This window comes from Misgurnus anguillicaudatus, chromosome 14 (assembly GCF_027580225.2).
Source record: "Misgurnus anguillicaudatus chromosome 14, ASM2758022v2, whole genome shotgun sequence".
Classification (NCBI taxonomy): domain Eukaryota; kingdom Metazoa; phylum Chordata; class Actinopteri; order Cypriniformes; family Cobitidae; genus Misgurnus; species Misgurnus anguillicaudatus.
The window spans coordinates 34906535-34921418 of record NC_073350.2 but is presented as its reverse complement, the minus strand read 5'-3'; the positions used below and the strand labels follow the sequence as shown (position 1 = coordinate 34921418).

The 14884-nt window shown below is 39.6% G+C and overlaps 1 protein-coding gene across 2 annotated transcripts in view; it reads left to right on the top strand.

Moving 5' to 3' along the window:
- Positions 1-14530, top strand: part of gli2b (GLI family zinc finger 2b) — a 57724-nt gene extending 43194 nt beyond the window's left edge. The window contains exons 6-14 of one of the 2 annotated variants that reach the window (XM_055184793.2): positions 1388-1589; positions 1673-1862; positions 3411-3521; positions 4478-4612; positions 6771-6920; positions 7794-7958; positions 8770-9039; positions 11345-11663; positions 11752-14530. In XM_055184793.2, coding sequence (XP_055040768.2) covers positions 1388-1589; positions 1673-1862; positions 3411-3521; positions 4478-4612; positions 6771-6920; positions 7794-7958; positions 8770-9039; positions 11345-11663; positions 11752-13805 — 3596 coding nt within the window. In that variant the 3' untranslated portion in view covers positions 13806-14530. The remainder of the gene's footprint in view (positions 1-1387; positions 1590-1672; positions 1863-3410; positions 3522-4477; positions 4613-6770; positions 6921-7793; positions 7959-8769; positions 9040-11344; positions 11664-11751) is intronic. The other variant, XM_055184794.2, reaches the window with a different exon arrangement.
- Positions 14531-14884: the final 354 nt, after the last annotated feature.

Below are 14884 nucleotides of genomic sequence, written 5' to 3'. Positions count from 1 at the left end.
ATGTCCAGACTACCAAACTCTTCAGCATGATTCTTTAAATGATTTATTTTAGAACGTCATAGACTGAATCAAATCCAGTGTTTCCTCACAGGAAGAATGACATCGTAGTTTCTGTTGTTGTGTGCTTGTCTTGTAAATACCTCATTCTGACATGATGGAAGACAGAAAATGGTGCTGGTTTGGCACTTGTTTGGGTAGTCCTTTACAGAAAGAAAATAAATTAAGAGTTTTTAACCTTTTTATCAAAACATGTTTATTATTATGTTATCATGTTATTATTTAGTTTTATGGTGTTATTAAGGTTTAAATCAAAACAAACCAACTGCAGTTGAATTTATATTAATTGGAATGCACAACCAAAAAACGAGATTTCTGAAAAATTAAAAAATTGAGTTATCTCGTTTTAGATATGATAATGCAGTGATAATATATTACAATATACTAATAATACATAATGAATTGCCACTTCCCATACAGTGGGGAATATATGTCAACATATATGGTGCACATATACTCACATGAAACAGTCGTAAGGTTGTTTTACGTATTTCACACCAAACTTGGTACATGTCATCACAAGTGTAACATGCTAGGTTTTGTCTTATGGTTTATGCAATGTTTTGATTTAGCATTTAAACTGCTTTTATAAATATCTTTAAAACTGCAAGTCTGATATAAGAATTCATGTACTGGATCAATTCATTTGATGACGTGTTGCCAGACCGCCTATGAGGCTGCATCTCTACAAAGCTTTGACATATTCACACCAAACTTTGTGTGTGTCATTATAACATCACAATAACCACACTGAATTAAATTGGGTGGCGCTTAGATGTCGTATTGCTTTGTATTTGTAATGCAACGTACAAACCAAATGCGTAGCATCACGTTGCTCGCTCTAGATTACTCGCGTGATTTAACTTTGTGCCATGCAAATTTTTCGCTTGAGTTGAATATTTTTAACTTGCGTGAAGGCGTGTTTGAGGCGAATAGCGCATTTTTTTGCAGCAAACGCACCGCCCATATCGCGTCATTTGCATCACCCCACGCGAGACCGCGTCTGATCGCGTCTTTGCATTGACTTTGTATGTAATCTACTCGCGCAAATCGTTGAACTCGCATCTGGTGTGAACACACAGTAAGTTCTTAAAATGATCTCCTTTGCTAAATATATTTTTATACAGTACTGTATGTATATGACCATACATGGTTCATGAATATATTGCAAAATATATAAAAAATATATAAGAACTAGATTCCCATAAATGAAAATGTATTATATTATCTAATATATGCACATATATTTTTGTTTTTCGTAAGGGGTGGGCAGAACTTTAGTTATTTTTTGATCTGTCTTATAAAGCTGGTTGTGTTTGTGTGTTTACAGTCTCACGATTCCCCAGCCCTCGTCTGACGCCCCGATTGAGTCGTAAGCGAGCGTTGTCGATTTCTCCACTGTCAGATGCCAGCATCGATCTGCAGACTATGATCCGCACTTCACCCAACTCTCTGGTGGCTTACATCAACAACTCTCGCTCCAGTTCAGCCGCCAGCAGCTCTTACGGTCATCTGTCTGTCAGCGGTATCAGGTACTCTCTTTAGATACAAGCACTGCTTTAATCATCATCATTAAACTTGATGTGTTCTTCATCTCTCACACTCTCTCTTTCAGTCCATCGTTTCCATTCCCTCACTCCATTAATCCTGTGGCGTATCAGCAGCTGTTGTCTCAGCAGAGAGGACTCAGTGCGTTCGGTCACACACCTCCACTGATACAACCATCACCCACCTTTACCAGCAGACCACACCCACTGACACTCTCCGCCCTGACCACGCCCACCGCCGGTGACACTGACGGCAAGGTAACACAACACCTTACCAAAGTCAAAACAACTAATACAACTTACATCAACACCAATAACACACACATAAATACAATTAAAACACACATCAACACAACCACACAACTTACACACACATTGACACAACTAACAACAACACACTAACTCAACTAACATCAACACAACTAACACACACATTAACACAACTAACAACAACACACTAACTCAACTAACATCAACACAACTAACACACACATTAACACAACTAACAACAACACACTAACACAACTAACATCAACACAACTAACACACACATAAATACAATTAACACAGACACTAACACAACTAACAACAACACAACTAACACACACACTTAACACAACTAACACAGACATCAGTACAAAAACACACAAAAACTAACACAAAAAACAACAAACACACACAGAAAAACAACACAACTAACACCGACATCAACACAATTAACACACACAAAATCAACAAAACTAACACAGACATCAATACAATTAACACAGACATCAACACAATTAACACACCCATCAACACAACAAACAAACACAACTAACACACACACATCAACACAATTAACACACACAAAATCAACACAACTAACACACACATAAAAACAATTAATACAGACACTAACACAACTAACAACAACACAACTAAAAACACACTAAACACAACTAACACAGACATCAGTACAATTGACACACACTAAAACAACACAACTAACACACATCAACACAAAAATACACAAAAACAAACACAACTAACACAAAAAAAGAACAAACACACACAAAAAAACAACACAACTAACACAGACATCAACACAATTAACACACACAAAATCAACAAAACTTACACATGCATCAATACAATTAACACAGACATCAACACAATTAACACACACATCAACACAACAAACAAACACAACTAACACACACACACATCAACACAATTAACACACACAAAATCAACACAACTAACACAGACATCAACACAATTAGCACACACAAAAACAACACAACTAACACACATCAACACAAAAACAAACACAACTAACACACACATCAACACAACGAACACAGACATCAACACAATCAGCATACACAAAAACAACACAACTAACACAGCCATCAACTCAATTAACACACACAAAAACAACACAACTTATACAGACATTAACACAATTAACACACACAAAAACAACACAACTAACACACACATCAACACAACTAACAAACGCAAAGACCATCACATCCAAAACTCACCAATATAACCAAACACACATCAATAGAACTAATACACACTAACACAAGAGCACACACCAGAACAGTCTAAACAACTAACACCAACACAACCAAACAAACAAACACTAACACACAACAACATACTAGCACAAACAAACACACAAAACCCAAAGCCATCTGACCTCATATGAGATCAGAAACATGTTGCTCTGTGGTGCACCGCTGTCAAATTAAGCCATCAGAAGCACACAGTGAATACAAAACACACAATGACACAACTCTCTCTCTCTCTCTGTAGAACATCAGTGGAGACTCAGCAGTCAGCAGCACAGTAAATCCTCTAAACATCAAGAGGTCAAAGGTCAAGACTGAGTTGGACGGGCCGAGACCTCTGTCACCGTGCTCTCCAGTAAGACATCACAACACAGTATCTCGCATCCAAAACCAAAACATAAAGTGTTCCTCTCAAACAAATATGAAGCAGAAAATATGTAGATTTTTTATTTTACTAAATAATTTGTTCATACTTTTCAGCTTATATTGGATATTTAGTACATGTGAAGTATTACAAAACAAATGCTGCCTATGCACTCTCCCCAATTAAACAAACCAAAGAAGCCGTACGACACAAAACTATTCTGCTCTACAACAACAGCAGAGTTAAATCGCCCGTGCGTCCCGTTATTCTGAAAAAAACCCTGGGAAACGCTGGCTCCTGATCAATGACGGGCCGGTCGGCCCTCGGGAGCATCCGCGGTCCCCTGACCCCCTTCTCACACGCACACCGACAGAAAAACTCCAGCTGATAAGAGCTTTACGAGCGTTCACTCGCCGCGTTTCTCTCTCGCCCGTGTAAACTGTGCCAGAGCACTTCATTTTAATGAAATATTGGCCGGCCGTTATTGTCACCTGAGAGTTTTTCCCCCCACATTTTCTCGCTCGCTCGCCGCTCATCTTTTGACAAATCTGCGCCTGCTCCTGGCGGTGAGGCAGGTTGGCTCTTGATGCATGGGGAATAAGGAGACTGCCGTCGTCTTGGGGCCAACAGAATTGATGAAGATAGCTCACAGGGCACAGATAAACATGCTGCAGTCAGCAACCTGCACACGCGTGTGGATGAGCTCGTGTGTGTTTGCGGCGACTTACCCACAGCGCTCTGATAACTCTTAACACACCACACACGTCTACCCACACACACATTTACTAAATTATATTACGTCCACCGCCGGCGCTTTTAAATCAAAGCATTTATATAATACTGATTTAATGATCTGGTGATGTTAAAACCAATGAAGCGTTTTCCTTGTTTACTAACACCGGACCGTCAGAGAACGATTATGCCGTAACTTTGCGGCTTTCCCTCAGGACCATCTGAGCAGTGCAGTGGACCTGAAGGAAGACCTGGAGGACTGCAAAAAAGAGACGGATGTTGTGTACGAGACCAACTGCCACTGGGACGGATGCAGTAAAGAGTACGACACACAAGAACAGCTGGTACACGTAAGTGTGTTTGTGTTATGGGATATCCTGACAGACGGCCGGGGGGGGGGGGGGGGGGTGAACGTAACACAGGTGAATGTGAGGGTCGAGACATCAGTAAATACCAGCAGTTTGTGTTTGTTAGAGACCCACTGGTGTTCATGAATCCAGAAGGATCTTAAATTGATGAAGCACATACACTGTAACACATTATAGGGAAGCTGTTGTGTAGACGTAACATCTCAGGTAAAAAAAAACACTGCACCTAAATCTACCGGCTCAGTTTCAGTCAGACTCACTGACCTCTGACCTGTCCTGAAAGACTTGACCTTTGACCTAAAGAGCACAGCACAAATCTGTTCGGCCAGATGATCTGAATGTAGTGAATTTAGGATATTTTTTTCTCAGTATAAAGAGAATAAAAAAAATCACCAATTGTATTTTATTGTATTGCATTGTATATTTTATGGGTTGTGTGTTCAACAGACTGGTTTCTGTTAGATGCTTCAATATGTTGGGTTGATCTATCCCAGCATGCACCACTTCTGTGTAGAGTGACACAACTTTCTGTGGCATTCCAGACAGTCAGTGAAGCAGAGAGAGAGAGAGAGAGAGAGAGAGAGAGAGAGAGGGTCACACATTTAGTGTGTGTGTGTGTGTGTGTGTGTGTGTGTGTGTGTGTGTGTGTGTGTGTGTGTGTGTGTGTGTGCGTGCATTTGTCTGTCTGTGTGTGCGTGTGTGCGTTGATCTGATTCACTCAGTATTTGGGGAAAGTTACTTTTAAAAGTAATGCATTACAATATTAAGTTACTCCCAAAAAAGTATCTAATTGTGTTACTTAGTTACTTTTTATGGAAAGTAATGCTTATGTTACTTTTTAGTTACTTTTACTTTTTACTTTATGACTAAGAAGTTCTGAATTGAGAAATTGCATATTTCATCACAAAAATGTCGAGCTCTGGCCTGCCATCTTAGTTTTTGACTGTTCCCACACAGGCATGTATGCATATAGTGCATAATGTGATTACGTTTAGTTTAATTCTGTAGACAATTTTTTAATCGAATTAATTAAAATTAAAAAGTAACTTGCATTACTTTTTTGAAAAAGTAACTCAAATATTAATGTGTACATTTAAAAAGTAATGTGTTACTTTACTTGTTACTTCAGAAAAGTAATATTATTACGTAATGCACCATACTTGAACCCATTTTTTATACAAAGAGTGTACTCCAAGTGGTACCTAAATACATTTTTTTATTAATTTTTAGCACATTTTAGTTTATATTCATGGTGTCTCAGAATGAAACTGATAAGATTATCTTAAAAAGTACTAAAGAAGATTTTTAGTATATTAAAGGGATACTTCACCGATTTAGCATTCAGCTTTGTATCTGTAGAAACCCGGCAGTATTACTGAATGACCATGTTTCCCTCCATCATTTCCCCCTGAGAGGAGAGATATCTGCATTTTGGTTCTGCAAAAAAGTCCTCCGACGATGCAAAAATCGTCATATTACATCATCGGAGGACTCTTCTGCAGAACCAAAACGCAGACATCTCTCCTCTCAGGGGGAAATGAGGGAGGGAAACATGGTCATTCAGTAATACTGCCGGGTTTCTACAGATACAAAGCTGAATGCTAAATCGGTGAAGTATCCCTTTAAGTACAAAATTAGTGTGCGAAAATAAAGCACTTTCTGTACATTAGGGAAGTGTACTTCTTTATCACATGGGATGATCTGTAATAAAAAAAATTGTCTAATGCCATTACAGTCAGACATTTGAAAGTATTTTTCTGAGGCCACTATAGATCAAATATAAATTGAATATACAGTATGTGAATCTTAGTATATGTGTCAGATGATTATTGTCTCTCATCACAGACAGTTTTAAAAACACAAATCCTCTCAGATTCACACACCATCACATCTTCTTCTCCTCTGACAGATGTAGTAAACACAGAGTTGTGTGATGGATCACTTTGCTTTTGGTTAAATCGGTTTATTTTGTAAAACACTTGTTAGATGCAGCCGTGCGTTCACATGACGTCAGATGTGTCATGTTTTTTGCGTGACACATCACAATTAGATCTTAGAGACGCCGGTGGCATCGGTTCAGAGCCGAGAGAGATCTCTGTGTGTAATGAAACTGAATGTTTGTGTGTTTGTGTGTTTGCAGCACATTAATAATGAACACATCCACGGTGAGAAGAAAGAGTTTGTGTGCCGCTGGGACGAATGTTCGCGTGAACAGAAGCCCTTTAAAGCCCAGTACATGCTGGTGGTTCATATGCGCAGACATACGGGAGAGAAACCACACAAGTGTACAGTGAGTTACTCTGAATATAACACACAACATCTACAAAACACAAACACACACATGACATCTACAGATCATAAACACTTTTATTAGATTTCATTTATTTTGGGGCTGAAAATTTTGCCTAGATGCCGTCTGTTTAGATTACTATTAGATGTATTTTAAACACAAAATTGATTGCTGGATACACAACTGCTCGCAAACAAACACACATACACAATATTAATAAGATCCTTTGGTCAAGTTGTTGCATTGTTTTCATGACAGGCAAATGATCAAAAAATTATTTTCAAGAAAAAAAGTTCTAATTATTTTTGTGTTGTTTTCAGTAAAAATATCTAAAAATTCTTAAATTAAGCTGTTGATGAGCAAAATGACTCAAGAAAAGAAGTCTAGTTTTTAGACCAAAAATATCAAATTTAAGTGATTTTGGCATAAAACAAGCAAAAAAATCTGCCAATGGGGTAAGCAAATTTTTCTTTAATTTTTCTTAAATTTAAGTGTTTAAGAAAAATGTTCAAGATTTTTTGCTTACCCCATTGGCAGATTTTTTTGCTTGTTTTATGCACAAAATCTTTTAAATATATATATATATTAGGTCTAAGAACTAGACTTATTTTCTTGGGTCGTTTGGCTCATCAAGAAAAAGCGGCTTAATTTAAGAATTTTTAGATATTTTTACTGAAAACAACACAAAAATAATAAGAACTTTTTTTCTTGAAAATCATTATTTTCAGCGTATGGTTGTAAATGGACATGTAAAACTGACTCTGTGTAGAAATCAGAGAACAATTTAACAGATTATTTCATTGAATTCTTTGGCACCTTTAATAGTTTCTTGTTACGAGTGTTTTTCTGATCATGTGTGTGTCTGTGTTTCAGTTCGAGGGTTGTTCGAAGGCTTATTCACGTCTGGAAAATCTAAAAACTCACCTGCGTTCACATACTGGAGAGAAACCGTATGTATGTGAGCACGAGGGCTGTAATAAAGCTTTCTCCAACGCATCGGACCGAGCCAAACACCAGAACCGTACTCACTCCAATGAGGTAAAAATCCTGCATTCACACCTCCCAATAAATACACTTCATCAGTGTCGTAGTTTTCAAGTGGAAAGTTCAAACCGTTCAAAAGTAGACAATGACCAGCGGCTCAAAAACAATAACATTTGTCCATGTATTTGATTATGATTTTGTCATTAGATTTGTTAACAGCACAGCGTGCAGGAGATGCTCTCAGTATGCGTGTGTCGCTCCTACAGCGGCCTTCACACAGATTGAGGATTAGATCGTTTACTTCAGCGTCCTCTTAAGCAACTGCTAACCGCCTAATTCTATGTAAATGTGCCATTTTCAGCATACGGTAACAAATTTAAGCCAAAATTAGATTTGTTTGCGCGCTCCCTCATCATGTGTAGTGATCTTTCCTAGACGCCCAACGCTGTCCCATTAACAAGCCCTACAAGCAAATGCGTTTGTACGTGAATAATGAGCATTGAAGCTAATGAGTACAGCAACCCACCATACATTAGTGCGACCCAACGGAGGGGGAGACCACCTGCAGATCACGGATAGAAAATGAAACCTGCCTCCGTTTCCATTCCGGGCTGATCCGTAATGAGCTAAAGGAGAGAGAGAAAGATCGGTTTATCACTACTTTATTAGTAAACAGCAATGCATCACGAATACTTAGCATCCGTGCCATCAGCGTGTCAGCCTCTTGCTTTGTAATTTATTCCTCTAATTGTGTATTCGTCCCAAGCATTTGAAGATAATCTGATTTAACGGGAAAAGATAAAACTCTAATTCAAAGTCGTACATTTGAAGGCCGCGTGAAACCGACTGATATTTATCTCCGCAGAAACCCTACGTGTGTAAGATCCCAGGCTGCACGAAGCGTTACACGGATCCCAGCTCGCTCCGCAAACACGTGAAAACCGTCCACGGACCGGAAGCTCACGTCACCAAGAAACAACGCGGCGACCTGCCGTCACGACCGCACCCGCCGAAGGAAAACGGAGAGAATGAGGCGGGGACTAAACATGCGGAGGAGAAACTTGAAGGCAACGGCACAAACAGAGGCGTGGAGGATTACCTGCAGGTCAAATCTATAAAGACGGAGAACTCGATGGTAAGATTCAGTCGAGTGTACACGAGGCCTGAAACGTAAAATACATGACTTATACGTACTTTATACGTAACCTTGAGTGAGTTACATTAGTAGATATGAGCCATATAAAAAGATTCAATTACAGAGTTTATATGTTTAGTTCTACCTGAATTATAACCAATACAGACATTTGAAGGAAACTCTATCGCCCCCTAAAGTTTGGAGGTCTACTAACACCAGATTAACACACAATGGTCTAAGTGCTGGTTTTTGTGTACTCGTACAATATAGTGCAGTGTTTCTCACCTAAAAACTATTTAAGACGATCTTTAAAAATGCATAAAAAAGTTTCATTTATGTGTGCTTTTCAATATATTTAAATGCTAATGAAATATAGATGAAATTGTTTCTTTTAATCAGATGTTATGCTTGTCCAAACATCCTAACAATGCATGTGTCTGTTTGAGTCTTTTAACTTCTTCCTACATCTCTGTCCTATTTCTCTTCTCTACACTTTCATTAAGGACAGACATTACTAAGGTGAGCGTGGAAATCTTGGCTTAATATCTCTATTTTTCATTCTTCTCAATGTTATTTTTGGGTGACTGACAATGACATGGACATGAAAGATTTCTGGTTCAAAGTTATATAATATTATAGACACATTAACATTTAAATTTCACATAAACAAACATCTGTAATTAAAGATAGGAGGTAAATTTGATAAATTGTATATTCTTATATTGTTTATTTGGCCATGTTACTTTTTTTACAATATTACTTTTTATCTGAAAATTAGTTGTCAACACATATATATATACTGATATTGAGAAAGTAATGTGGGCAATATGAAGCTAATATAACACAAATATAATTACAGTAAATCCGAGACAAATCTAAAATTGGTGAAACAAATTAAATCTTTCTTATGCGCGTAATATTGTGCTTTATAAATAAACCCTTTTTAAGTCACTGAAAAATATTTACCAGACATATTTATCGGCCGATGCGAATCAATAAAAAAGCCAAAAAATGGCCACTGCCAATATTGTCTATCACTACTACAAATTTCTAAAAAGAAATAATAACACTTTACAATAAGATTGTACAGTATTTGTTATCATAAGTTAATGTATTAGCTAACATGAAATAACAAAATGTTTTTACAGAATTTGTGAGGTAATATTAATAATTTAATAATAATTTTTTGTTCATGTGAGTCCATTGTGTATTAACTAATGCTATACTTTTGATTTTAAAATTTTAAGAATGTATTAGTACAGTAAATATTGAAATTAACAAAAATTAAGAACATGTTCATTGTTAGTTCAACTAATGTGGTTAACTTATGTTCACAAATACAACCTTAATGCATGCGTTAGCAAAAAAATAAATATAATTTTAATAGATACTTATTTGTTAATGGACAAAAATGTAGCCATGAAAATATTTTGTTTTCCCCTCTGAAGACAGTAAATGTTCATGTCATATCAGCTCCACATTTCTGCATGATAAAGTGCATTCAATGCATTCTAAAAAATTTATCTTGTTTTGTTTCTTAACCGCATGCTGTAAAAGTCACACACATTTTTTCTGTGTTCAGAGTTCATATCATAAAAGCTTACAGCCAGATAATTTCTCATATATTTTGCATAGATTTTTGCTTTCTCAAGCTGCTTTGGTATCGGAAACTTAAAGTAAAAAATGACTGCATCAAAGATTTGGACCCCCATATTGTGTAATTGTCTTAGATGTGTTGGTGTGCAAAGGGCCTTTAATTTCCCATGGGCTCCCCCCCTAACAATCCAACTCAATCTCCCATCACTGAGATCTAACACCCGCGCGCCACTCAAGGATAAAAGCCATTAGTGGATTAATATTATATCAGTGGGACTGTTTTTGTGTGCTGAACAAATAGCGTCAGTGCTCAAGCTGTGATCAAGAACTGTTTTGCGGTTCATATGAGGACAGAATACATTTGCCTCATTCAGGGATCAACTGTCAGTCGACATAGAAACAAAGACGTGCCGTACCTTATTTATGTTGCGAGATTTCCCTTTGTGCATTCACACCAGACCACATGCATAATGCACAAAGACGTTGCCATAGGAAATAACAATTTGTCAAACACTTAACCCAGCTATCTAAGGGGGGGTAGACATTAAATGTGTCTTGAGAAGGAGGAAGGGAGGGACTCAGTATGCTCATTATTTGCAATTATGCTACTGAAAGTGATTTTACGGCCAGTTTTTTTGGCTCATCCTAACCATTGGTGTTTTTAGTGGTGCATCATGGGTAATCAAAATGTGGTGTGTGTATTTCTCAGATGTATCAGTCCAGCCCTGGTGGTCAGTCATCATGTAGCAGCGAACCGTCACCACTTGGCTGTGCCGCCCACTATGACAGTGGAGTAGAGCCGACGGGATACGGCGGGGGCAGTATGGGAGATCTGAGCGGTTTGGATGAAGCGCCTCTCGTGGATTCCACCGTCTCCACAGGAGTTCTGGGACTTCACCTGCGCAAGAGTCCTTCTCACAGACTCTTACATCTGAAACAGGAGAAACTGAAGTCAGTGAGAGACTGCTGCTCATGGACAAACTCCACTCCTTCTGCCCCCAGCACCAAACTACCACCCATTAATACAAGTGAGTGAATCTACCGCTTGACTCAATGCTTAATTTGTAGGTTTTGTGAGAATGATGTTCCTCTAAATTCATCTTCTTTCTGTCACAGGTTCCCTATTGGAAAACGGTCTGTGTGATCCAGGGCTTCACATCTCCGGTCCTCGTCTGGGTGATCTTTGTCCCGGTGAGACGACGGTTCTGAGTCAGTTGGTGGAGCGTCGAGACAGTCTGGCCAGCACCGTTAGTTCAGCCTACAACTTAAGTCGGCGTTCTTCAGGAATCTCTCCTTGTTATTCCAGCCGGCGGTCCAGTCAGACCTCACAGCCTGGCGGGCGTCTGAATAACATCAGCTCTGCGGACTCCTACGATCCCATCTCCACTGACTTGTCCAGACGCTCCAGTGAAGCCAGTCATTGTGGAGAACTCCCCAGTCTGCTCAGTCTCACCCCTGCCCAACACTACAGACTCAAAGCTAAATACGCCGCTGCTACAGGCGGAGCTCCACCCACCCCTCTACCCAACATGGATCTCGTGAGCCCCAAGACTCGAATGGCCCTGTTGGGTGATTCCCATGAAATGACCTCGCTGCCGGTCCACCCCCCCTCTGTTCCCAGAAGATGTAGTGACACGGGCTACGCTAACCGCAGTGTTTTGCCCCATGAGGTGCCCGGTAACATCCCACGGAGGGCAAGTGACCCGGTGAGACGAGTGGGTGAACAGCGTTCTCTAGGCCAGCGTTTCAACAGCATGACTAACATGAACCTCAGTACGTTTCCTTCAGCGGCCAGCCGGCACTTTGCACTCCAGACCCGGAACCAGTCGGAGAGTAACGTAAACCGCCACCTGTATCCACCCCGGCCTCCTAGCATCTCTGAGAATGTCGCTATGGAAACCGTGGCGAGTGACATGGTCAATCAGAACGGTCTGGACGATGCTGTGATGTTACCGGATGATATCGTTCAATACCTCACATCTCAGAACGGAGGATCCGCCCAGCATGCAACATACCACCGTCATCCCACACAGGCCGTCCACGGCTTTGGTTCCCCGCAGCAACAGCAGTGTCCTTACCAAAGACGACTGATGTTGATGGGGGTCAACGTGAGTGACGCAACGCGACCGACAGCAGCATCCTGTCAAATAAGTCCCGGCTCTCAGCAGACGTTTACGGGTTCCCCGAAGAGCCAGATGCCCGTCCAGTGGAATGAGGTCAGTTCAGGGACGGTGGATTCATCTCCCAGCCAAGCCAAGCAAGGAACAGGGCGGGAAAACTTCAGTGCACTCCAACAAAAACAAAACCTCAGCCCTTTTCACAACCTCAACTCCAACCAACAGATCGGCTTAATGAGTCAGAACCTCGCTCATACCGCCCAGCAGAACCACATACAAAACAGTGAGTTTAATTCCTCAAGGCAAGCGCTGCATCAGGCTAACACAGAACAAGTGAACTTTCTGCACAGCTATCATCAGGACTCACATAGAAACATGTCGAGTAAACCTCTGACGGGACAGTCTGCCAGTGTCCAAGTTCAGACTCATGCACTTCGGAATAATCTGGAAAATTATCCCCAAATGTACATCAACCAGGAAAGCTATGGCATTCAGATGCAGAATCCCAGGCTGAATGGAAATCCTGGACTTCTGCAGCCACGTCCGCCCACAGAACCCAAACCCTACAGCCGGCCAACACAGCAACTCGGTTACCCACAATCCAACTTCAATCCAGCGTATGGCAGTTCAGAGCCCAGCCCAAAAAAAGCATCCAGCGTGGGTGTTAACGGCAGCGATACCGGCGCCATGTTGTACACCGGACAGATTCATATGTTTGATTCCAGCAGTCTTGCGATGATAGCCGTGGCTGCGGTGGGCTCCCCTGAAACGAATCACGTCTCCAGCACGGTGAATTTGAATGTGGCAGAACATCCACAGATCGACTTTGATGTCATGCTGGATGACGGCGATCACTCCAGTCTTATATCCGGAACTTTAAGCCCCACTCTCCTCCGCAGCCTATCCCAGAATTCCTCTCGCCTCACCACACCCCGAAACTCAGTGACTTTACCCCCGGTGCCCGCGGGCATTGGCAACATGGCCATCGGAGACATGAGCTCCATGCTTACCACACTCGCAGAGGAGAGCAAGATCCTTAACATGATGTCATAGGACAAACAGAAAGAACAAGTGCTGGATGACCTGTGCAACTTTGTGCAACTGAGCTGTAACATTTGAACCGAATTTTGCATAAAGATTTCTTAAATAGGTTATGAAGATGTATTATTCTGTATCATATTAGATTGGTAGTATGTTTTTGTTGAAGAAGCCATACTTTGCCTTAGACAAGTTTATGTACGGTACATATATAAATATATATACAGACAGAGAATTTGATGAGACAGTTGTGTATTTTTATATGACTTTTGAAGTAAAAATGAGTGTGGGATCAAGTGCCTCGCTGTGCATAAGCATATGCAGGAAATCCATTATAATAACAGAAAAGGACTTTTATCTTTCTGTCCTCTTCAGTGGATACAAAGAGATTTTTGTATATTCTGTAAATGAAATGTAATATTCTACTTCTTATCCATGTTTGTACTAAACAGAACAGATGTTAAAAAATAATACACAGATGAAACCTCAAAGTTTTTCAGTTTAAGGAAGGTGCAGTTTGTAATAAAAGCTTCATTTTGTTTTATTGAAGAGCTAAAATAACAGAACCTGAAGACAAACATCCGAACTGAGACTCCTGGACTTTTGCAATAGGCTTAATATACAGAAATATGTCAAGACTGTCTTGTTCTACACAGACTTAATTTCTAAGATGGGAATTGTGTAAATATTTGTAAATCTGATTGAAATACAGTATTGTTGTTTTTCTACTGCAGTGTTGTTTGATTTATCTTTCTACACACACAGACTCTCATCAGTACAGAAGCTCTGAAGCACAACGTAAAAAAATTCTCAATTTCTACCTTCCTAAGACTAAGTCCATTTTTTTCTCTTTTAAAAAATGTTTTGTTCTATTTAAAGAGTTAGGGATAGGGTCAAAGATTGAAAGAGAAAAGAAATGTTGAAAGAGGAAAAAAAAATTGAAAGAGGAAAAAAAATTTGAAAGAGGAAAAAAATTAAGAGGGAAAAAATGTTTGAAAAGGGGAAAAACGTTTTTTTGAAAAAGAAAAGGTTTTTAAAGAAAAAAAATGAAAGAAAAAAATTGAAAGAGGAAAAAATTTAAAAGAGGAAAAAAA